General features: G+C 42.1%; 2 protein-coding genes across 2 annotated transcripts in view; both read left to right on the top strand.

Annotated features, from left to right (window-relative positions):
* Window positions 1–6,250: 6,250 nt before the first annotated feature.
* On the top strand, window positions 6,251–21,656 carry dcp1a (decapping mRNA 1A). Its single transcript, XM_063208917.1, has 10 exons — window positions 6,251–6,393; window positions 6,901–6,941; window positions 7,127–7,254; window positions 9,734–9,800; window positions 10,750–10,888; window positions 13,837–13,935; window positions 14,551–15,144; window positions 15,686–15,742; window positions 16,214–16,465; window positions 18,932–21,656. Exons 1-10 carry the CDS (start codon window positions 6,259–6,261, stop codon window positions 19,010–19,012), a joined length of 1,593 nt encoding a protein of 530 aa, XP_063064987.1. The 5' UTR covers window positions 6,251–6,258; the 3' UTR covers window positions 19,013–21,656.
* Window positions 21,657–23,716: 2,060 nt separating this feature from the next.
* Window positions 23,717–26,566, top strand: part of LOC134456252 (transketolase-like) — a 25,318-nt gene continuing 22,468 nt past the window's right edge. The window contains exons 1-3 of the mRNA XM_063207635.1: window positions 23,717–23,736; window positions 24,679–24,794; window positions 26,359–26,476. Coding sequence (XP_063063705.1) covers window positions 24,688–24,794; window positions 26,359–26,476 — 225 coding nt within the window. The 5' untranslated portion in view covers window positions 23,717–23,736; window positions 24,679–24,687. The remainder of the gene's footprint in view (window positions 23,737–24,678; window positions 24,795–26,358; window positions 26,477–26,566) is intronic.

Below are 26,566 nucleotides of genomic sequence, written 5' to 3'. Positions count from 1 at the left end.
ATTCCCTGAAAGCATATGCCATGCTCACAGCAAGACAGAAGCATATGGTGTTGAGCCATGTACGGATGGATATATGGGTGTGTGTGTGTGTGTGTGTGTGTGTGTGTGTGTGTGTGTGTGTGTGTGTGTGTGTGTGTGTGTGTGTGTGTGTGTGTGTGTGTGTGTGAAAATAACTAATTCCATTTCCAAATCATGTTTTACATTATCATACAGATGGACTGCTTGAGTCCATGAACGTGTGAATATTTAAAGGACACTTTTATATGTATGTGTGTTTTTATATTTATTATAGCATTATTATGAGACACTTATGCATACGCACACAGATGTATGATATATGTCTATATCTGTGGAACGCCAGCTGGTGTCTGATGTAGTTAGATGCTTGTTACACCATAATCCATTTACGTGGATGTGTACTTAGATAAAACTTGTTCTTGCCATTGAACACAACATAATTGCTTGAGCAGCCCTGGTATTGTCTCTCTCTACATCCCCACGCTCTCTCCAAAGCCACCAGCGGACTGGCATTCAGGAGCACACCATCCAGCAGAACAATATTTGTGAGACACTAATGTCAACAAGTGAAATATAATACCCCACAATGAGGGCAATCCCAGGCTGTGCTCACAGGATGGCCAATCAGGGAGCAGTGCCCGAATGGGCTGGGCCAATGGGAGAACAGCGGAACCCTCAACAAACAATCCCCCTGGGAAGCACCTGCGATTCTTTGCCAAAGCAATCCACCTTTCAACCACACTAATTCCAAAGCCATGCACACACACACACACACACACACACACACACACACACACACACACACACACACACACACACACACACACACACACACACACACACACACACACACACACAGATGGACAGACGGGGTTACCTCAGTAAATCAATCCAGGGAATTGTCTTGGTCACTGTCATCATCAGTGATTCCCCCAAAAAATCCCCATGACAACAAGTGAGGAAACAGACAAACAAACAAACAAACAGAGTACAGAGTGAGCACCACGTACTCACCAGGTCATGGTTGGTTGAGTTGGAATCATCCTCGGGGAAAGGGACATAAATTGCTAAGGCCACACAGTTGGCAAAAATAGAGAGTAATATAAAGATATCGAAAGGTCTGTGGGCATAATATTAAGGAAAAGATAAAACAAAATGTGAAGCTGCTCAACTCTTAGAAACAATGTACCTTGCTTGATAGCATCATCATTTGCATAAAAAACAATAATGACACTTCTTGGTTCTTAATTTTAACGACTGATAAATGCTATAGCTACTTATTCTAATTGAATATATTGGTAGTTCAATTCAGTTAATCAGATATAAAACAGGTAAGCTGCATACAACTTGAAAACCTGGAAACCTGGAAACCTGGAAACTAAAACAACAAGCCAATTTTGCTTCATTACCATATTGTAAATCCAAAAAACTCATCCACTCATTAACAAAGTTCCTGAAAATAACTACATGTCACTAAATACTAATGAGGAACATTAATGCCAAAGAGGAAAAGGGAGAATATGGATCACTGATTGACAGAACAGGTACCATTCCATCTACACACACAGAGACAGTTATAACAAAAGGATACTTCCACTCCACCAGGCTAATGCATGCCCTGCGGATGGGGTTGTTGAGGGTGAGGCAGAAGAGTGCCCGTGGCGGCCGGTTGTTGGTGGTGCTACCCTTGCACTTGCTCTTGGCGTACTGCTGCCGCTTGCGCTGGGACTGGGTGGCCAGGGGCGCCGAGCCGGCCGTGGAGAGGCTCCTCATGGTCGGAGCTGTGCCACCGATGCCACCAACGCCACCTCCACCTCCGCCACCGCCAACCTGGGCGATCCGAGCGGCATCGATGGCGGCCTCCCAGGACAGGCTTCCAGAGTGGAGCAGCGGGGGAGGCGGCGGCTGCGGGGACCCGGCCAGGAGGGAGGGGCTGGTGTGCCAAAGGGGAGGGTCGTCGTCACCAGAGGGAGGGGCTCTGGCGCTGCTGGCATAATTTGCCCCTGAGGAAGGAGAGAGAGATAGATAGCGATTAGAAAAGAGAGAGAGAGAGAGAGAGAGAGAGAGAGAGAGAGAGAGAGAGAGAGAGAGAGAGAGAGAGAGAGAGATGGAGATCATGTGAGAGATAGCGAATGAATTGAGAAAGAGGGGCAGAGAGAGACAGCGAGAACAAGAGAAAGACTGAGAGAGAGAGAGGGAGAGAGAGAGAGAGAGAGAGATGGAGAACGACCTAGAGAGAAAACAAGAGGACGAGAGTGCAAAATCAATGGCCTGTCATGAAAAGTCAAAGCGGCCTCTGAAAACTACTGGGTCATCGCTCCATGGCTGCTTGCAACTCACAGCCTGCTCTGCCTTTTAACACTTTTGCAGGGCTCACCCAACCTACTTAAAACTCAGCTACACAACTGTAAATGGGTGCAGGAGTAGCATGATTGTAACAGACCGCTGACTGTCCCCCATACTGGACATTCATGTCATTGCAATGAAAACCAGTTTACCACAGTTTCCAATCGGACAGTGTTCAGTTGGGGAAAACTGTGATCATGTGATGCTGAAACAACGCAGCACAAAGACACGAATCAAAACATACAGAACCAGGGTTTCCCCCAGCGCGTTATTGCTAAGGCGGCCACCTTGACAAGAAGCACCTACCACCTTGACTAGGTCCCCTGAAAAGATAAAGATTTCATGATGTAAATGTAATTTCTGAAGATGCTTAGCCAAAAAAAATACACTTTTAAAGCTCCACCACCTTGATTAACAAAAATGCTGGGGGAAACACTGAGAACACAGTTCCTAATGAAGTTTCCATTTATTCTATAGGAAATGTTTAACATGACATATAATATTCCATCATTTTAGAAGGGGTTAAAACGTTTAACACTGGGACACTTGTCCTATGCTCTTAACAGACGATGGTAAAAGATAAAATAAGGAAAACTCAAATCAACTTCTAATTTGGATCTATTTCATAAGATCACGCTGTATAAGGTGTAAAGGAAATCTGCAGGTAACTATGCCTGTTTCCACATATTGCCCAAGTGACAGCTTCCAACTAATAAATACACTTATATAAAAGGATCGTATTGCTGCATGTACAAAGCTTTGACAGAAATGACAGCCAGAAAGAACTAACTCAATGCTTACACTACGCCTTTTGTTGTAGACCTATTGCACATGTAAATTCTATAAGGTATTAATAAATAAGAAACATTCTGTTTCCAAAATCTGAAGTTCTAGTTTCGTTAACTCCATAAGAAGTGATAAGAACTTTGATGACTGCATCATTTCAATCCATACATATTTTCAATAACCCATTTGAACAAGAATGTGACATGTCCTCTCCAGAAACTACACCAGATACACACATTTTATCCAAATAAGCATATGCCTACCTTGGATGGGAGAATAAAACTCTAAGGATAGGCAATGTGATGTCAACTCAACCCTAAGTGAAAGTTTACAGCACTTCTAACAAAGCAACCACATATGGGCTACACCGTGTCACGGCAGATCGACGGGGCCAGGGCGAACGTGGCACACGCTCAAATGAAACCGTTCCGTGCCCAGGGCGACAGCAGTGGCCGGGTGAGCGCAAGCATCCTTGATTCCGCCGATGACAGCAGAGTACCGGGTACCCTACACGTTTACCTTCTGACGGTTCCTCTGCGTCTTGCATCCCCTCCTCCACATCGAAAATACGCGTCTAGAGAAGTATCCGTCTGTATCAGAGGACATAGGCGTCGACGTCCATTACATTTTACTCATCCGCGTATTATAAAGTGCTTTCTGTAGTTATCCCTGAGAGTTGAGGCGAACATGTTTCAACATCCGGGTGTTGTCTTTACATGATTGATCGCTCTCTTGTGGTATCCTCTCCCGAGTAATGGTGGTGAATTGTTTCGTATTGATCATGAAGTCTTCTTTAGGTGCGCGGAAATCCAACTGTTGACAGCATCCTCCATCCTCTCCTCCATGGCTCTGAGTGAGCGTAGCCAGTGTTGTGACAGCGAGATGCTGTGGGGAGGCTGTGGCTGTGCTAGAAATCCCGTGGGGGGTGTTAATCCGTTTTAGTTGAGACTGGCAAATAACTAAAGCATCTGAGGGATGGTGGGTCCCGATGTGGTTTCAGATGTAGCCTACTCCACTCCCAACAACACTTCAGAATATATGTTCTCTTTAGAATGTGTAGCCGCATCTAAAGATCTACACAACGTACTTTGTGCAATATAGAAAATTGTGTTACAACGTTTGGCACATGGACCTTACGCACGACTTTGTTTTCAATTAATTTTCCAATTTTGGGCAATAATAACAACAGTGTACTGTCTTGGAAAATGCAACCATGTTTTGCGCAAATATTGTGTAATGTAACTGTTGGGGTCAATGAGAGAAGAAGCAGTCTTTGCAACATAAATCCAACTCTGCTATTCACATAGCCTAAACATTTACTCTCTGGCATGATAAAAGAAAACACAGTCCTGTCGTTTTGACAAACTTTAACATACGCGCAATAGTCCACCCAATTCAGTTCAACAACTAACGTGTCTGCGTTGCGCACAAAAAACACTTGTTGCATGGCCCATGCCAATTACATTTTTCACGAGAAAGTAGCACCAGATTTCATCTGGTTTGTGTGTTACATGATATAGTCCTAGGCTCGCTATAACACATCTGTTTATTTTCATGTGGATTAGGACTGCCTCGTCGCCACAAGTTCACTGGCACGATTACCTACATTACAACAACCTTAAGAACCTCAAGTCCACATGAAAGAATAACGTTTATAATTGCTATAATGTTTTTTTTTAAATGAAACTAAAGTAGGTGTGTCCTGTAGGCATATGTAGGCCTATCCTGCAAATGTGTATTATTGACCCAGCCCTTTGGCCTATTCTAAATCACATGACAACGGTTCCATCACCACAGTTGTTTACAGTCCACAAATGACCACACCAACTAAATGCAATTCCATTTCTGACTGAATGTATCCTGCAACACTTCCCCACTGTATGTTCTCTAGGGTATCCCCCTACCCGGGCCGATAGGTAGGCCTACATAGGCCTACATTTATAGCAGGAGGCAGGTGTAAATGTATAGCATCGATTTTGTTCAGACAGTCACGCGACAACATATTTACTTCGTGAGCTTCTGTTTAGAAATATATGTGGGTACTAGAATTACACTGAAAATAGGCCTACTCGTAAACATGTTGTCAAAGAATTCCAGAGAAATAGCTTATGCTGCTCACATCCTCAGAGTGGAAAAGGTACAGTAGCTGTTATGTCCAGCCCAAGTAACCCAAGACGCCGGTAGAGTAGCCCTAGTTGAAGCGGCCCTTACCTCGGCGGGGTACTCGTATCCCGCGTATGAACGCCATTCAGCCCCCTCCACTTTATGGCCAGACGACGACATTGGATTGCCACATTTCTCGGCTAGGCCTACATAAAAAAAAGAACCAGGAACGCAACGTAGTCCGAAAAGTTAGCTTCACAACAGTGGATTAGGCTATCTGTGTGTAGGAGTAACAGTTTCACCATGATAATCCCCCTTATAATAATCCCTCTAATGTAGCCTACTTGGCTCAACAAAAGGAGTTCTCCCTCAGCCGATAACCAGGAGGAGTAGGCCTAGTCTACACATATTGAATCAATTCATGTAGCCTAACATTTACGTTAAATAATGTTTGCAAGTAGCCTAATGTAAACCAACTAGTAGGCCTAACGAAAGGTCGCAAGACATAACCTCACCAGGTGCAAAAATAGTGACTTTAGGAATAGTTATACAGATAAGAATAACAAAAAAAATTACAAAAATTACACAATTGTGATGGGCGGGCCCACAATTTAACTGCAGTTTGAAAGTATGCCTAGAACTCTATCCAAAGGTAGGCCTAATAACTTTTTTCCTCTAGACCTGCATGGCTGGCTCCATGCGCACGGCCTTTTTGTGGGCCTGCTGCCCTCTGGTGCATGTGTTGAACATGCCTTTTAGAGATTACATTCTGACAATGAGCCCATTTTAACACTCAATAAAACTAAAAGAAAAAAAGAAAAGCCATAAGAGTCCACGATGAACCGCTTCATTAAAAAATAAAAACCCATCATTTATCGTAAGGGAACTCAAAGAAAGTGGAACTATCGACAACATTATGGTTGGCCGGAAAGTAAATACGGTCGACATGTGTTTCTTTGAATTTCGTCCGTGTTGCCACATGAGTTTAGTAGCGTAGCCTACAAGATGGAGTCCGTAAACAAAGCTGGACATTTAATGAGTCTCGCAGCTCTACAGCAATATGATCCGTACATAAATAGACTTCTTGACTTGACGGGTCAGGTGGCACTGTACACGTTCAACTCCAAAGCAAACGAATGGGTAAGATAATATTAATTGACCCAAAAACGTATCTCTTCCGTCCGGACTACAGCAAAGAATACCAGCTATTTTCAGCTACGTTGTTAGCCATGTTTTGCTAGTAAACAATCGTAGATAATCAAAGCGCAGACTAACTTTAGTGAGTATTTGAAGCCTTTAATCGTTATTGAATTGCAGTCTTCAGACTTTACAACATTAGTTTCCGCACTCTATTTTGATACATCGGAGATACATTTTGTTAATGAGCGTTGGCAAGATTAGCCTGTCTGTTATTGTTGATAAGAAAGTAAGTACGCTGAAGTGTGATCGCTGTTTGTTTCCCAAATTAACACCAAAATAGAAACGACCTATTTCTGTGGAAATGGAGATTGGACTGTGATGGTTGGGTTTTCTAATGGCAATCTAAGATGACAACCGATTACCAGGGTCAGTGTGTTACTCAAAACAGTAGCCCAGCGCCAATGTTGTAGGTTTTGTTTACCAGTTTACATTTTTATTCTTCTTCAGGAGAAAACCGACATCGAAGGTACATTGTTTGTGTATGCCAGGTAAGTCTAAATAATGAATGTAAACCTGTTATAACTATTATTCTCCCATCACTGATTTGTATAGTAAGGGGGGACCTTTTCACATTATACAGAGTTGTCAGTTTGACCTGCTGCTGACCTGAAGACAAATACATCACTTGATCATCTCATCACATAAACACCTTGTCTTGTCACCTGTTCTTCAGATCAGCATCTCCTTACCATGGGTTCACCATCATGAATCGCTTGAGCACAGAGAACCTGGTGGAGCCCATCAATAAAGACCTGGAGTTCCAGTTGCAGGATCCCTTCCTCCTCTACAGGAATGCCAACTGTAAGTATGTATGGGTGTACTGAGGAAGATGGATCAGAGATGCTCTGTCAACATGGAGGGTCACAAAGCCAGTGGTTTTACTAGGTTTTACTAGTAGAATTTGGATATGGAGTAAAAATAAAGCTGTTGGTGATGAAAACAATTTAATTTTCCACATTGTTCAATAAGTCAATAGATACCGCATAGTCCCAATAAGTCCAATGACCAGCATTGTGTATGCTTTGGTTAAAAATTAATTGACGATTTACCCCATGCTGAATTTTTAACCCGTTAAGGAAGTACACACACACACACATGAACACGAACAGAGAGAATGCTTCTTGCCTCATGGTCAAATCCTTCTAATGTAAAAATTGTTAGGAAAGCATCTACAAGCATCCGCTTTTGTTGTTTGTGGTTTGTCCAGCAATCAAAGCGTGTCGCTTGTCCATTTATCATAGTCCTAGAACACGTCCAAGGTTTTCACACACCAACAGCAAAAAAAAATAATCAAGGCACCAGTTCAGCTATTTTGACCACTATGTGCCTCAGAAATTACTTTACTTCACTATCAAATATACCATCATTTGAGGATGTTCATTGTGTCTGAGCTATTGTAGTCAGACATGTTCATAAATGGTAGTCAGCATAATGCACCATAAACATGATCTGTATAAGCATGCCATGCAGTTGTCTCTGTTTATAGCCAGTGTCTGGATTGCAGACAGCTAGATTTGTGTTGCCCTCTACATGTGTGCGGAACTCAGACTGGCAATTAGTCATCTGTCTGGACTGTGGATTGTGATTTGAATTGAACCTGTAACGAGGCATTACACTGTTGTTCCGATATTTTTTCTGTAGTTTGTTGTCTACTGTAGAACAAGGTGGATGAATAACATTGTTATGAATAACATTGAAATGCTTTAGTTGATGTGAAGCACAAGCATTATACATTTGGAGTTTCTTGGTTTTTAGGAGATAGTGGTAGTAAAAAAAAGGTCTTTGATGTAGTTTTGTACTTAGCCTGTTCATAATTAACATCTTCTGATTTTTTTTTTCAAAAGCCGGTGAAACATGCCTATAGCCTTCATGTACTAATCAGAACCAAATGTTTGGGTGCTACAGTCAAGCAGACACTTGCCATTGTTTTATTGTGAATGGAAATGTGGTGGAATTCAGTTGAAACCAATTTATCCTGCTGTTACTTGTACCTTCGGCACATGCTTGCATCTTGCTGAGATGCTCTTTTTACCAAACAGCTTGTGTTGAGGTATGTTATTGTACATTCCATAATGTGTACCATGTGCTGCACTGTGCTGACGTATAAAATGGAGCGCAATTGCATGCACAGAGAAATCCGGTTTCAAATGGAATATTGTCAGTATTCAGTGTAAAACAGGTCCCGGAATATTCTGCTTATGTGTGTGAACCAGTGTTGTGCAACAAGAATATTCCCAGAACACAGCCACATTCGGAATGAATAAAAAAAGATAACACGACTTGTACATTAACAGAAACTACTACCAGTCCGTCTAAAATTTGAATATTCATTGTGTGTAACTGGGGTTATAAATTAGTATATGAACGGCCACTTGCCTCTGCCAAAGAAGTTTTTGATGGCCCTCCGAAACATGACCTTTCCTCTGTGCCGGAGTTCAAAGAGGTGACTTTGAGGATTGCGAGGTAGCTCTAGCAAAAACATTTCTGTGACATATCCAGGTACTCCAGCGTGCTTCACAGAGGTCCCACATCAGCCATTATGTGCAGTTGTGCCCCCTCAGTTCAGATGGTGGTCTGGAGAGGTTTGAGGGCCCATTGTACTGCCGTCTTCAGCGTAGTTGGTTGAGTGTCCATTCAATAAGCCGGGTATCTGTTTATGCTGCCCAAAAAAACCCCACTGCATTCCCATCAGGATCAGCCAAGATCCAACGATACTCAAAGCAGGAAGCGCTAGAAGCAGTAGTAGCAGTAGTCCTCTCTCGTTTTCTAGACATGGACACAACTGTTGAACAGGGATAGTACTGCAGACTTATGTGAAGACTGTATTATTTAGATGTCCCGGTGCCAAGAAAGCATGCCATCGAGAAGTGACTGTACGGACATGAGGAAACGTGCTGGAAGCTCCGGTGTAGTGTAGTGCGTCTGTGTTTGGAAATAAATGCAGACAGAGTGTGTGGGTGGAGAGGTTATATGCCAGGGTTTTTTTCTTTCCCTCACATCTCCTCATCTCCCTGCCTGTGTATTCCTTGGAAAATACTCTGAACATAATCGTTGCCAAGCACCCAATCACATGGGGATAGCTGAATTGTGTTGCAATGCCTTTAATGCTGATAAACATCTCTTCAGCTTATTCCTGCACACATTGTCAGAAGTGTTGTAAATGCTGTACATTGCTATACAGATGTACCAGAACAAATGTTTCTTTTAATGTTTTTCTGTTTTTTTGTTTTTTTCCCTCGTTTTCTTTTCTTTCTCGTTTTCTTCTTATCTCTTTTCACAGTGGGAATATACAGTATTTGGTTCTATGATAAGACAGACTGTCAGCGCATAGCCCAGCTGATGGTGAGGTAAGGGCCCTTCCTATGACTATTTGACATTTAGCCAAGGAAAAAGATATTCTTTGTGGTTTGAATTCTTTGTCATTAAAGAGGCCCTCTACTGCGATAATTATCTGTGCACAAGAATAAATGCTGTGGCATACGTGACTACATTTCTGGTGTTATGGCTTTTTAAGGCACTCGGAATCCATTTGAGGAACTGGCACTGTAACCCAGCAACCTGAAGACTAGTTTCACAGCACGTTTCTGAGTAATTTACAAAGATGTGTCTACCTAGATGGAGTACATTGTGTCCATCAGTGTTGTACGTCAGTCATCAATTCATTTCCACCTTTGATTTCTGGCTTACTGTTTTTCTTTCACAAATACTCCATTCTGATAGAGATATTAAATCAGTTTTGATGGTTGATAGCTTCTCACTTTATGACCAGCAAAAATGCTTGGAAGACATTTTGTGGAAGCACACATCAGCTTCTTCTTTGTAAATGGTTTTTAAACGTTTGCTTGGTCACTGATGTGAGCAGCTTCCCCAGTCACATCTGATACAGTGTAGCAACCTTTACCACAATTTTAGTGCAATTAAATATCTGAGAAATGTCAAGTATGACTGTAAGCTTTTGCCTGTGGACAGATGGCCCAAATATTTACTTTTCAAAGCACTCTCTCTGACCCTTCTCACTGGTTCTTGGCAGGAGTATAGCATGAGCAATGCTTCCCCCTAGTGGTTGGATTTCTGCATTTCATTAGACTAACGAAAGTCAAAAGGCATTTACCTGAACTCTCACTGATGTGTTTTGAATTGGTGTGTAAACTGCCTTGTTTGTGTGGGGAAGTTTAGATAATCATCTGAAAAAGAATCTGTGCATGCAAGTGTTTCACATTTCTCTAACATTAGTGAATCATTGCAAACGTTTTCTGATGACCCCATGCTAATGAAATGCATTATGTTGTGGTGTAGGATAGTGAAAGAGGAGGCTATGCGGGCACAGCTGACATCCCCCGAGCGAGCGATGGTGGGCCGCACCAATGGCTGTGTGGAGACAAGACCCATAGACATCCTGGAGCTTCTCAGCAAGGCCAAAGAGGAGTACAACAGGGTAAGCAAGTATAATATCTATAATGAATAAACCGGTAATAAAAAAGCCCACATTAACTTAATACTGTATATGCGTTTTACATGCGTTGGTTGCTCTTTTCATTTAAACAGAGTAGAGCGGGCGGCTTTTTTTGCCTTTTAGGATAGTATAGTGAAGATTGGGACAGGAAATGAGTGGGAGAGAGAGGTGGGGGAGGTTCGGGAAATGACCTTGTGGAATCGAACCTGCATCCCAGGTGTAACAGTGCAGTGCCCTACCAGTTTGTGCCATGGCTGGGCCTAAACAGATGAGTGTCTATGGTAAGAACAAAATCAAGACTGCAGGCACATTTAAAAACAGATGGCAGTGTAGCATGATTTAAATGTGTGTTTCTGGATGAGTTCTTGCTTGACTCTTTCTGCCTCAAGGGATTTAGCCTTGACGAGTGGTTCATTTGACTTGCTAGGACAAACATGGAAGCAGTTACACAGAGTTGCATTGGTGTGGCCCAGCTGTATGGGCCTGTTAAATCCATCTCTGTGGAAACTAGTTGCCAGAAACCAGTTGCCATACAGAGACTATCTAGTTGTTTGTGTGCAGCAAGTGAAAGGAGGCACCAGAGGGCGCTGATCCTCTGAACATTTGATGTTACCGGGCAATATTACTTATTTTTGCTTCAAAATGACACAATCTATATTTTAATGGTTGGCACTGTATAGAGGGTTCAGTTATTTTTCTGTAAGGTGGCATGAAGTACCTGTCTGTTTGATGGTGAAACTGTTATATACTGTGGTCTGTGTTGTACAGAAAATCCCCTGTACGTATATGCTGTTTAGGGACTTCTCAGTTGACAAAAAACTCAGTGGATAAAAGCAGGTAGTGCCAATTAGGGCCTACCTGTGTAAATTCACCGGTAATGCTTAAGAATAACAGTCACTTAGAAATCACTTTTAAAGTATTAGTAACACTTTGTAAATAATGAACTCGTAATGAACAAGACATTTACAAATGTTTGTTGATGATTAAGAAATAATGTATAAAAATAGAATCAGAAATTATTTATAAAGCTGCCTTATAATACTTAACTTTTTACTTAATTTATAAGTGACTGTTATTCTAAAGTGTTTACCAATTAATCTGCCTGAGACAGTGTTAAATTTGACAGTGTTAAGTATGATTGACACCCCTTGTCATAATCCAGAAAATACACACCTTTGAGTAGATTAGTAACAAACAAGCTAGTCTTGACTACTGATGAAAAGCATTTACATGTTTTTGTGTTTGTTTGTTTGCTTGTTTTGGGGGGGTGGGGGGGTTGTTGTTTGAATGCACACCTGTAGTCTGTGTTACCCAATATTTCTTCTAAACCCACTAACCCCTGGTTCACAGTATCGTTGCATTGCTTGTCATGTGAAGCTATGTAGACATATTGTCACTCTCTTAGGCCGGAAGGGATTAAAGTGTGTTTTAATCCTGGATTACACTAGTCAGACGGACCACTCTGCCTGCTCCCTTAGACCCCTCTCATTCACTACACCCCCCCGAGGAATTTCGGAGAAATCCGTTATGTCCTAGTTATGTTGTTCTACAGAGGGACAGGGGCAAATGGATGTTTGGGTGGTTCGGTCCCAAATCGGAGTCTTAAGTTTTTGTTCAAGTTAGCTTTCAGTAATTAATTCTTTTCACATGTAATATGACATCTTTGTATAGAAATCTTAGAAATTACATTTGCAATACAATTAAGTTATATTTTCATGACGCTTAGTGAAGGTGGGGTCTGTTGTAAAGGTGGCCGTCTTCAACATAGGCATAATGTGCCGGGGCTAAATCCTGGTTTGTGTTCATAGTACGGCCCTTGGAGGACTTTATAAAATTTGAAGTGGCCTTTGTATGAAAACGGTTCCCCTCCCCTGACCTTAAGTATTCGACAAGGCGGGGGGGGCAGCAGTGGGTGGCAATGGGGAGATGTACATGGGTGGTTAACATGACGCCCTGTTTTTACGTAACATTAGTTAAAAACCTACAAAATTGATATTTTTCCTCTTGAAAACAAATGTAAATGAAAGAAGATATGGTACATCATGTTTCATATTAGTCTTAGATGAGAAGAAACATTTTTGTTCAGATTTATGGAAAGGTTTATATGTCAAATGTCCTGTGGTGTGACTGTAACATTAATACAACCTGGAATATATACAGCTATAAAATAAACCAACAACATTTTGAATCATTTATAAAGCATTTGGCATGATTACATAATTTTTAAACATTATTTTGAAAATATGAATGTGAAAAAAACTCAATACAGAAATGTTAACTATAAGTTCAATTTCGTAACTCAAATTGTGTCCTGCGGGGTGACATGTAAGTCAGGTTTGTGGACGGGCAGCTGCAAGGCCAACTACAAGGGTCTTAAAGACAGGCTCCTAACCAGTTATACCTCAGTTATTGGAGAGTGGTGTGGAAGTTTAAGGTGACTATTAACCTCTTAATATGTCTACATATTGCAATGTTTCTGTCACACAATGCTTAGGTTAATTCATGGTGTCCTGTGGTGTGACTGCTCTTATGGAAGGAAAAAAAGAATTTTAAGAGTGAAAACACATATTAAGGTTAAGCACAAAATCTAGTTAGCATGAGCTCGGAGGTCAGTCACGAATACAAAAGGATTGAAATGGCCACAATGCAGTGAATTTCCTGTGGTGTGACTTCATGTCCTGTGGTGTGACATGCTTAGGCATTTGTGTTACTCATTTGAATATTATATATTTGAATTTAATTTGAATATTTTTCCTCCTTTAATGTGTTATGGCCTTAAACGTCAACCACCCACATGCATCTTTATACAGATATACAGATGCATATACATGTATCTTTGGAATGAAGTGTTTGCCAATTCCAATTTTATAATGGATTTTATACTGTTGACGTAAATAATGTCTATGTGTACGGTATGTGTTTTCTTGCAGGGCCAGTCGGCCGACTCTGATCCTCCAAGGGGCATGAATGCAGGCCAGAAGCAGGATGCAGGGAAGAGCCCCACAGTGCCCCCATCGGCCCAGGACAAGGTAACCATTGGGGACTAATAAGTCACGGCTTGGCGCCATCCAGCCAGATGCTGATAAAATCTGAAAGCAGCTGGCATGTTTAGGGCAAATGAATGCTAAGAATTTTAATGTCGGTGAGTTCTACCATGTCTTTGTCAGTGGTAGATTAACTGTACATGCACACCAGAAACGACCAAGTTGACCAAGTAGCTGAGGTCGTTCAAGTTTCACCATGAATTTGCTGTATTCGCTCTGGGCATGGTATAGACATGTTTGATTTTTAGCTAATCACATAACTGCTCTAGCTTGGCAGTCTGGGATATTCGTAGATATGAACATTCCGATTGGTTTTCACTGAACCTCATCATAGCCTATTACCCTCATATAGCTGGCATTTAAATCCCTGAAATTCGCTCTGGTCGACCAATTCGCTTTGCCCCCGGCAAAGTCGCTTTGGTCGCTCAATCTACCGACCTTCCTTAGAGAAATAATGACTTCCATCGCTTTGGTCACTTTTGGTGTACACTTACAGTAGGTTTACATTTTTCAATTGGTATCCTTAATGGTTATGCAAACCACAGTGTATGCAATTTATGCTGTTTCTGTACTGATTTGGAGTCTGATGTGTGTTCTCAGAGCACCACTCATACAGTTGTGAAGCAGATTACGGTGGAAGAGCTATTTGGCACCCTGCCCAAAGACCCTGCTCCCACCGCACCACCACCCGCCATTCCCCCAGCACAGAGCGCCCCCGACTCCTCCTCGTCCTTGTCCCAGCCCCCCAGTGAAGGCTTTATGCACGGCCGAGCATACGCACCAGCAGCCCCACCCATGGAACCTCTGCTCACCCCCCGACTTGCCGCAGACCCCGGGGGGACCCACGACCGGCCGCTCATCCCAGGACTGGTGTCTCTCCTCCAGCATCCTCCTCCACCTACGACCACGAGCACCTCCAGGGAGCCCCAGCAGGTGACCTCCGTCTCCCCGCGGCTGGTGGCGCCCTCTACAGGCTCGGATCCTCCATTAGCGGCCCTGGGTCCACCCAATGCACCACCATCCGCCCCGCCAGCCTACATGGGGACCCCCTCCAAGGCGGATGGCCATGGAATAACGATAGCCCCCCTGGCCCCCAGCTTCCTCTCCAACTCCCTGGTGACGCCACAGAGCTTCAGGGACCCCGTCCCCAAGCCCCCGGCGGCCTTTGGCAGCATGCCCACCGTGCCTGTTCAGGTGGGTGTGGCAGTACTCTGATGAGCCAAGATGGTTATGGTATTGTGTGCATATTGAAGTTGTATTGGGTTGTTGGATACAACACAATACACATAGTAAATATTTCAGGACAAAACAAAACAAGGGTTCCTGGGTTCCTCTCTCTTCAGCTCTCATGGACTCTGATGAAAATGGCTTTCCATCGAAACTTTAGTCCCTAAGATGTTGTGCTCTTGATTAAAAAGAAAAGCATTTCATCTGTGCTGCTCTTCTTCGTTGAATATATGATTCAGGAGTTAATGCAACAGTAAGACATTTTTGAATCTCTAATAGTTCTAGTAGTTTAACTTTTGTGTCTCTTTATCTGCCATAATTGCACTGCGTAACGACTATCGGCAGTTTGAATTAAACCTTTTATCTACCAGAGGTGAACAGTGCTTTGTTGCTTTGCTGCTCCTCCTCAGAAGAAGAAACATTTGCATCATGTTGCGTACTGTATACAGTTTGACACTGAATTTCTTTAGCACTTAAAATATTTCTTTGTTGTTTTTTCTCTCTGCAGCCAAATAAAGAAGTGGACATGTTTGCACAATCTCAGAGCTTGGTGAAAAACATTCCTGTAAGTATCCTGATGATGCACTACCTTATAATGTGTTCAGATTGTGGCCGATTCTGCTTTTTAGCCCAGGGTTATGCAGTCTTGATACAGGGAATTTAGTTAGTATGCCTACTCATGATGTTTAGGACATTACTGGTACTCAAAATTATAGTCAAAATACATCAAATTAGTTAGAAGTTAAAGATAGTGTCCTGTTTTGATGATATACTGGTAGGGGTTTTTGGCCCTCTAATTAAAACATTAGGCTATTCCCTAGAAATATTTTGTCACAGAAAGTCCCTCAACACGTTGAATACCACCCTGGTGAAATATTCAGATCATGACTTTGTAGTTTTGGAGCATGTCTAGTTTCTCAATTTAGAAAAAAAATGTCCAGATTGGCACTCAACGAATAGGAGCAAAAAAAAGTATTATTACGTGTCTGGTTTTCAATCTGATGCCTTATAACATTGTTCTTGTTTTCTCCTGCAGCAGGTCCCCTTGAAGTCAGGCCTGGTGGTGGCGGGGACAGAACTGTCCCTGCTCCTGTCACCAAGCGCATTCCAGCATTCTATCTCCAAGACAACAGACTCGACCAGAGGCCAGGCTCCTCCCTCCTCTCCCCCAGCCAATTTAGGAAGCACAGAGCAGCATCCACCTCCACATCCACCTCCACATCCAGCGGCAGCAGGAGCCATGCTCAGCAAGCACCAGCTCCAGGACACACTCGTACACCTCATCAAGGTATGCACTGCACACTCCCGCTCATTCCTTACCTACGCATACTGCCTTCTACTCCTCCTACTACACTGCTTACTACTCTCGTTGCTATTACTACTCCCACTAGCATCGCTGGTAACACTTTAGAATAACTGCCCAAAAAGCTTTATGAACTCTTAATTAATATTTGATAATAGTTAGCATTTAACAATGCATTTACAAATGTTTGTAAATGAGTAAGAACCAAATTACGACTGCACAGTGGAGTGGGAATCAACTTCTACTGTGTGAGTTTTATGTGGTTTCATGCCTTCTGGTCTTTGGAGGAGAAACTTCCAGGACCGATGTGACTGTGCTGTGTCTGCTGTCTTAACCTAGTATTTCTTGCCCATTTATAAACATTTGTAAACATTTTGTGGATAATTAGTTCATTATTTATAAAGTGCCAATAAAGGTCTTTATAGGTAGTTACTCTAAAGTTTTACCGCATCACTACTTCATGGAAAGCCAGTATTCATCCTATTACTACTACTACCACATCTGCTAGTGCTGCTGTTGCCACTCCTACTACTACTTCAAGCACACAAGAATGGATGGTGTTTAGTAACATGTCAGTGCTACATGTGCTGATATTTTTGATCTGTGAAGAAGTAACATGAATCACTCATTACTACTCGCCTGTAATGGTAAATGGACTGCATTTATACACTGTGTGCAGAATTATTAGGCAAACATGTTTTTTGACCATATTGTACATTTTATGCGTATTTTCCGCCAATCAACCTTTTATGAACATAAAAACCTATTGGATTTAAGCATTCCAGAACATGCATATGTGTATAATAAGATGGGGTGTGATCAAAGGAGCCCAACACCCAATATCTGGTGTGCATAATTATTAGGCAACTTTGCTTTCTTCTGGGAAAATGGGCCACAAAATAGATCTAACAAATTCTGAAAAGTCTATGAACAATTTTGAAGTCTTCCAGGGGGATGTGGGTCTCTTGAAATTGGCAAGACGTTGGTCACGTTAGCACAGAAGTATCAAATGCACCGTTACAAAGTCATCAGTCTCACATGAAATGTCACTGCCATAAAATGAGAAGAATTTAAGGTGAAACTACAAGAAAAGTATTACCCTGCAGTGCTATCATATTCCAGAATGCAAACTTACATCAGGTGTCCAGAAGAACAGATTGTTGAGCACTCAGAGACATAGCAAAGGTAAGAAGGGATGACACCAGACAACCATTTAACAAGTTAATTAAGTCAAGACTGGGTCAAGAAATACCCTAGGACAGAGTTTTCAAAGGTATTATGGACTGGTGAAAGTCACTATTGACAGACAGGGTGGATGAGCCCATAGCTGGATCTGTGAGGGAAAAGTTTGCAACTTTCAAGAAGACAATGGTATTTATGCAGTATTCTGCTGGCATTTGAGTAGAACTCAGGAACTCATCTGAGTGTGCACATTACCGATCTAGCCATGGACTCATCGATCTGGTCCATTAACAGTCACTTTCACAATTTCATAAAACCATTGACAAAATTGTCTAAAGACCTTTCTTGACCCAGTCTTGACTTACGTTTCTTGTTGAGTGGTCTTCAGGTTTCAACCTGTTTTACCTTGGTCATGTCTCTGAGTGCTGAATACAATGTTCTTCTGGACACTCGATGAAGGTTTCAGTTCTGGAATATAACAGCACTGCAGGGTAATAATTTTGTGGTAGTTTGACCTTCAATTCTTCTCAATCCGGCAGTTACTCTGTGAGCACAATGCATGTGACACTGATGGCTTCTTAACGGTGCATTACATGGATATGACCAATATCTGGGCAATTTCAAGACAGCCACATCCCTCTGGAAGACTTCAAAATTGTTTATAGACTTTTCATAGTTTGTTAGATCTCTTTTGTGGCCTATTTTCCCAGAGGAAAACAAAGTTGCCTAATAATTATGCACACCTGATATAGGGTATTGGGCTCCTTCGATCACGCCATCTCTTAATATACAAATATGCATGACCTGGAATGCTTAAATCCAATAGGTGTTCATGTCCATAGAGGTTGGTGGCGGAAAATATGCATATAATGGACAATATGGTCAAAAAACATGTTTGCCTAATAATTCTGCACACAGTGTATAGCGCCTTTCCACTCCTTCGAGCACTCAAAGCGCTTTTACATTGTATGCCTCACATTCACCCATTCACACTCACATTCACACACCGGTGGCTGTCGCTGCCACGTAGGGTACCACCCTGCCACCAGGAGCAACTTTGGGTTAAGTATCTTGCTCAAGGACACAACGATGGAGTCAGGCCGAGTGGGGCTCCAACCTGCAACATTTGGGTTGCCGAACGGCTCCTCTACCACCTGAGCTACCACCGCCCATAATGTAATGACAATTAAAATGCAAGTATAGCAAATGCTGTCTATTGTTGGTATTATTGCACCTGTGGACTAACACCCTTTTGTTTGTGTTTGGCAGAACGACCCCAGTTTCCTCAGTGCAATCCACGAGGCCTACATGCAGAGCCTGTCCAAAGACCTCAACAACATGAAGCTATAGCCATCGCAGCCCCCAGACTGAAACAAGGCCTGAAGGCAGGCAGTCACGGACAGAAGGATTGAAAGAAAGAAGGCAAGAGGAGGGAGGGGGCGACAGCTTCAATCCTGTCCAGGTCAGCCCAGGTGGAGCCCTCATCATGGTGGTCTAAAGAAGGGAAGTCTTAATGTAAGGACGGATGAGGGAGGGCAAAGGTGGTTCGACCAGAGTCTGGGTCACTGACTGGTCACTTTCTAACATTAATACACACACACACACACACACACACACACACACACACACACACCTATGTACCTTCACACCAACATACCTCTCCGCTTCACAGACCATCCAGTTTATAGGGACATGGGCCACATCAGAAGGATTTGGGCCCTGTGTTGCCTTGGTAACACCAGTGGTTATGCCTACTCTGAGGGCACTTATGCCAGTTAAGTCACCATAACCTCAAATTAACAGTTTTGAGAGAGGTCCAGCAAAGAGCCGTTTCTCTTTGTGTGTTGTTGCACTGCTGCATTCCTCCCACTTTCTAAACCATGTTTTCCCTCTAATGTTATGATTTCCCTCTTGAGTTTTTTTTGTTGTTGTCCTGAAACGCTTGGTCATTCTCTAATTCTACATGTTTCTTTCTCATTCGCTGGGTCCATCCCATTATGTTATCTCCCATCATCGACTTGTGCTTGTGGCCAAGTGCTTCGCTGGTGCCCTGCTTCCGTGCAGAAAGCAATGAAATTACCTTGCTGTCAGCCGGGGCACAACAACTTTTGGAGGACTTTTCCCAATTCAGCATCCCAATTGAAAATGAGAAAATGACCTCTGAGTTGCGTTTTTGCGAGATATTGAATTTAACTTTTATTGTCAATGACGTCTTGCAACATCATCACGGGCCCACAAGCACAAGGGAGGACGGGAGATGACATATTGAAGAGGACCCTCTGTCTTCGGCATCGGATGTCTTGTGGCCTTCCTTACATACTGTACGTATATCTTCTTCTCTGCACTCTGCTGCCAGCATTCCCTTAAAGTGTGTTAGGGAACTTGTGCAATATAAAGCAATGCATCATGGGATTTTTTTGTAGTCCCTTGTACAAAAAAAGGGTAGTAAATGGACTCTGTGTTGGTATTTTTTTGTTTGTTTATCTTTGTTAAAGATTTAGGTATAGATGAGATATAGGCATGAATGATGTTGTTTGAATATCGTGGCCATTGACTGGCCGTGAAATCTGCAGTAGTGAAATACTGCACAACTCACAACTAACCACCATCACTGCACTAGACCAGCAGAACTAGGGGAGGATTGTTTACAAAATGCCTGAAAAGGGGCTTTCGTAGTTGTTTTTAACTCCTTTAAAAGGGAATTTGGGGGCTCATGGTGCACCTTTCCCGTATGAATTTGTTGTCGTTTTAAGGTGACTCATTTAAATATTTGTTTTGATCTTCAACTTGTGAAATTGGCCTCCTATGTATAGATAAATATCTTCTAACAGGTACATTTTTGAGAATTGGTTGATTTTATTAGTTGGCTTATTAGTACATGTTGCAAAAATTTTACAATCACTAAAAGCACTGACTACTGCAGCTATTGAGGAGGTCCAATCAATCAAGCACTTGACATGCCAAATTACCATTGAACCTGAATAGACGTCTACCATTATTCTGAGTTGTGGTCAACTCATGTCTGTGATTTTTTTTTTTTGTTGTGCATATAAAAGCAAATTTTGATCCCATATATAAAAGGCCCGCATCATTTAAGGTTATCAATAGAAGTTTAGCGTGCAATATTGTATTTGGCTGTTGGAGATTTCATGAAAAAAGGTAACCGTTCACATCTGTCCAGCTCTACAGCTACAGATAAAGAATGAGAGGAGAAAAGAGGAGTTTTTTTTCTTCTTTTCGTTAAAGTGGTTGTACACTTGTATGTATACACACAATTGTGCCATAGATAAAGTCTTTGCTGTATGCCATAGTGGTAAGCATGAGCTTAATCCTGATTGTTGACCAAATTGTGTTTCAAAACGATGATAAATGAATAGACAAACTTGTAAAATTGGCAGCCCCTTCCAATGCCCTGGTAGGCTATGACCAGTCAAGTGGTCCTACCTCTCCAAAGTAACTTTTTTTTCCTCCAATGAAAAGACATTAAAATGTTCTGAACAGGTCTGATTTATTTCAAAATATCCTATGGTAAAGCATTTTTCAAGATAGCTGATATTTTTCGTAAGGGCTGAACAGCTTATGTGCTTGTTGTGCCATGTCACATATTTGGTTTGCATTCGATATTCATTATGTACTCTGACTGCCCTTAAAAAGCACAGTTGACATAGGCAACTCATTACGTATTCAACTGTGGAACAGTGGAATGTTTCTTCCTCCTTTTGTGAAACTTGAATGTCTTTCAAATTAAAAAAATACTGTACAATGGCTCTATGTGTTTACAAGTATGTTTACTCAAGTGAAGTGCATTTAGAGGGCCACAACGCGCTGTGTTATGGCAAGACATACAGTATGCTTACGGCATGTAAACTTATGGAGCCAACCATATTACAACCTTTGTTTGACAATAGCAATTTCTGACTATGAAGAACTGAAGAAAACTATTCCAATCATGTCAATAAAAATCCATAAAGCATACTGTGTCCGTGTTGAGAATTTATATTTCCGCTTTGAAAACATGTAAGCACCTCTTTATTTGGAATGAAATGAAAGATCACAGGAAACTCGACGGAACTATTTAATTCGGAATACAATACTATGACATTACACAGGATCTTAAGTAATGCACTATGACTTGGTCATTGCCATTCTGGTAACAGCAAATTTATAAAACGTGTCTTAACGGGTTAAAATCTGGATGTAATTAATTATTGCTTGGTATGCCACTAAGGTAGCATACCACGTTTCCACGTAGCAGGATATTTTTTTAGCAGGATATTTTTTTCTCCTGTTAGGTGTAAACGCAACATGTGGATAAAAATAAATCCTCCATTGTAACAAATGTGTTTCAGCCCCCTAAACAGGATTTTTTTTTCTCCTGCTTTTTATACCTGGATTTTAAATATCTGCTACGTGGAAACGGAAGGCCAAAACCAATGCAAAACCAATACAACCAGGAGAAAAAAATATCCACATATAAAAATATCCAGCTACGTGTAAACAGCACCTAAATGTCTTCATCAATAATAGCTGGTCCAACTGTATTCTGCCTCACATCTCTTAGTGCACATTACATTCAATTCAATAGGTATGTCTAAGTCAAACTAATTTCTCCCATCCTTTCATAATCATGTTGCTTGTGGCCTCTTGCCTCAGTGTCACAGTGAGTTCGTTACAATATGCGACCTTGCCTCCTCCACTTGTGCTTGTGGCCTCGCCCCGCCTCCTGGTCCCTCCTCCGTGGAGAAAACGATGAAGTTTTCCCAGCTGTCAGCCTAGCCACAATAACTTTTGAGGGACTGTTTTTCATTCACCATCCCAATTGGAAATGAGAAAAAAAAAAACTTTACAATTGAGCTTTTGCAAGATATTGAAATATAATGCTGTTGTCAGTGATGTCATCATGACATATTACTTCCTGGTACGAGGAAACAAGAACAAGTGGAGGAGGCAAGGTCGCATATTGTAACGCACTCCCTGTCTCTATAAGGAAAACTATAGTTCCTCCAATGGGCAGAGCAACTATTGGGGGAGAAGGGACCTTTAAATAGTGCTTCGTCCATCAATGGCGTCGAACCTTGCGTCACGAGGACACAAGCAAAAGGACAGGACGGGATTAACTAGTTTGACTTGTACCCCCAGGGTCAATGTGACGATGTTATGGGCAACGGCCACTAGATGGCAGTAGTCTAAATTGCTGACAAATGACTACAAGTCCATGGGTAACCGTGCAATTGGTGTTATACAATACAAGTGTGGTCTTCTTAACATCCATACACCATTATGGCCTAATTTGCTTCTGGGTGTAACTGAGAAGTAGGCCTACTAGGCATTTTTTTTCCACTTGAGCTTGAATAACACTGGACTAGGCTCCTGTTTAATGAGGTAAAAGTTGCCTTGTAACTAATGCATTTTATATTTATATTTATTTATTTGTGAATTGTCTTGTCTTAAATCCAAGTCTAATAGACATGCACGCACTTCCAACACCAAGCAATAGGATTATAGACATTAAAACCAATCTCCTCTTAAAGCCACTTTACTGCTCTTTGACACGCAAAGCCTTCTTTTCTGTCGTTTAGTCTTTCTCTCTCAAATGACAAAGAATGAGACAAAAAGCGTGGTAGGCCTATTTGGTATCAGGTAAGGTTCGCCGAACGGTTTGAAGGGAGTAGCTGTTGAACCTTCGAGTTTAGCTAAGCCACTTCCAGCAGTCCGGCAAATAGGGCTAAAAATCAATTTTAACTGTCGCTGATACACGGATACGCTGATTAACTATCGCGGACACACAAAATGTCTATCATTCCTAGTACATTGAATAACACGAGGACCTCAATGATATAATATGTTTGGAACATCAACGTCTCCGTGTCCCCGTGCGTAAACGTCGGCGCATCACGCATGCTTTTGCGCACATCTCAGGAGACCTGTCACATTTAAGAACAAGAGCACCGCGCAATGCACAGTATTTCCCTCAAGCTAAGCTAAGTAAATCAATCAATGTAAATTTGGCACGAATATAGCCTATTAATAGATCGCTCCCACACCGACAAGGGTCTATATTTGCCATAGGAAACGTAAGATTACATTGAAGTCTCTGTGTGGTCATAAGAAGTTTTGAAACAATATATTCCTGCACAATGATATCCTGTCTGATTCCTGCAAATTCAACTAGGCTATTTAACCGTGTCGCGTGCAGCGTGGAGAATCACGCACGCTGTGTGTTTTCTTTAAACCAATACCCGACATGTGCCAGGGCTCGTGTGATGTGAGAGGCGGGATTTGACTCCAGTCCAGTTATTCCGTCCGTCTTTCTTTATGATCTTGGGCCATTTTATGATGAAAATGTAGGGCCTATTCAATAAGCCTCATATAGGCCTATTGATGTTAACCGTTGATGGCCAAATCCAAAAAGGTGCTGATGGTCAAATCTGAACAAGTTTGTTTCCCTCCCCGTCTCGCGTCAGCTTTTGTATCACAATGAAATGTGTCAATAGCACCATAACTATATGTGTTTCAGCTAGTTCATGTCTTGATTTGGCTATTTAAATATCACATCTCCATTTATCCTCCCAGTTTAATCCTCTTCTGAGACTGCGAGTTTAGGGCCGTGAAAGTGCGTCCTGTGAAAACGCACGTAACCCGGCATTAAAGAAGTGAACATGGGACACGCTGGTCCAATCCCACGATGATTGTTTAAAGCGGTGCTAGTGATAGCGAAGTCTGTGCTGCTTGGCTTGCGAGAACTCCGCCCCTGTGTCGTCTGTCATGCCTGGGACGTTACTGTACTTTGTGCGCTGATACATAAGCGCGCGTACTCACACGCACTCTGCAGTGGGTCGGACGTGTGCTATTCTGTCAAGCTTTTTTGCAGTGGGTTAGACATCCTCATTGCAAACACACCCCTCTCTTGCTTTTCCCTCTCAGAGCAGGATTTGGTCACTTTAGTGAGTGCGCATCGCTCACTCGGGCTTGGAGGTGTTTTTTAGTTAATACACCTGAGGTGCTCATTTTCACAGGACTTCTTCATGGAGGATTATCACAAACCCGACCAGCAGACCCTGCAGGCGCTGCGGAACATTGCCAATCGCCTCCGGATCAACTCCATCAAAGCTACGACCGCAGCTGGTACTGGGTAAGGACGAAATGCTCCATTGGAATTTGATATATTTTCGGTTTATTTTGTCTATGTATGTGTTCATGCACCTTGCAATAAGCACGAGGGTATGGCATATAGCCTACCATCACATATCGAAATATCTTCTTAAGAACATATTGTTCTTATGTATCCAAATGAATGGGACATATTAAATGAAACACATTTTCCGTTTGTGCAGACATAGGTTTATGTAGGTTGAAGTTACTTTGAAGCTACACGTTGAACAACACGTTGTAGTCGGAACAGGTGCACCGCTTTCTCCAAACAAGCGCACAATCTACGTATGCCTTTTGCTTTCGGGACAGAGTTGTAAATAGGATCTACCGGCCGGTTGTTGGCTCGTTGAGACGTGGGGTTTTCAGTTACTGCAATGGAACAGTCCGCCGCAACAAGATCTAAAAGGGACCGCGCTCATATCTGTCCCCACACAGCTTTTGCGTCAACTGCCCTGTTGAAGGATGTCAGTCTCTTGCACGAAGCTCGCCGATTGGTGCGACGCACCGCTCCCACTCTGTCAAATTGTGGTTCAGAAGACAACATTTTATGTGCAATTTTAACTACAAGCTCTGGTCTAAACACTGAGACAGTAAACGCGCTTGTATAGACCTAATGACAAGCCCTGTGTGAAATAACGCTTATTATTAGGCCTATTATTAGTATTATTAGCTTATTAATTTTAAAGAAATGTCCAACTTCTTATTCATGTATTCCTTTACCATGCAATGACCATTATTTATCAATGTATTCAATGAAAATGCCGTTTGTCCTCATCGTGCATCGTTATGTAATTTATATTCCAGGTGTAAGGCACACAAAAGCATTTGTGGTATGGTTAAGTTATGCATGTGTTTTTTTTTCTGAGAGCACGCCCCTCTTGTTTGCTTGTTTTGTTTCCAGTAGTTTTAATTAAAATCCCCCAAACAAACCATACACCAAAGTTAATATATTTAATCGTATCATTTTACCTGAACTTGAGTAGGCCTACTTGAGCTTGATTGTAGCCTACACGCATCTACTTTAAGTAATGTCCTCTCTGGGCGTGCCCACGTGATGTCAAGATACTATGTTTGCCTAGTGCACTTGGATTACGCATCGCATTAAAGGACGCATGGGATCGTCTTAGATAATCGAATTAACCTACTAATGTTTACTCACGGCAGTGTGAATGACAGCAGAATGCACCAAGTAGGTTTAACTCCAACATTAGCAATAACAATTTCACTTACATTCAACACATTGCAGTTATAACGAAGCAATACAAAGACCACAACAGTGCTGTAACACTCTCATATTAAAAAATATGAATTACACAAAAACACATCTTGTTTTTAGAATGATATGCACATTGAAAAGATTATGCAGTGTGAGATATCTTAACAAGCATGGCTCTTTGAAGTGGTGGTGGCCCTAAATGCACCGCACAAGTGTCTTTGCAGTGTCTTTGCAGTGTGTTTGTGTGATGTGTGTCTGTGTGCATATAGCACATCAGATCACGTCACCTCATGTGTGTATAACCCCCCCTGGCCTTGCTGTTTGACAGACACCCGACATCATGCTGCAGCGTGGCGGAGATCATGTCGGTTCTCTTCTTCCACACCATGAAGTACCGCCCCGAGGACCCCAGGAACCCCAATAATGACCGCTTCATCATGTCCAAGGTATAGGACCCCTGGGGGGATCCCTACAGTTTACTCTCATTCATTCAGGTTATCTTTAGGTCAAGCTCCAAAAAGACGCCCAGTTGCCTA

Source organism: Engraulis encrasicolus, chromosome 10 (genome assembly GCF_034702125.1).
Source record: "Engraulis encrasicolus isolate BLACKSEA-1 chromosome 10, IST_EnEncr_1.0, whole genome shotgun sequence".
In the NCBI taxonomy this organism is placed as follows: domain Eukaryota; kingdom Metazoa; phylum Chordata; class Actinopteri; order Clupeiformes; family Engraulidae; genus Engraulis; species Engraulis encrasicolus.
Note: the sequence above shows the minus strand (reverse complement) of the source record. Positions and strands in the feature narration are given on the sequence as shown.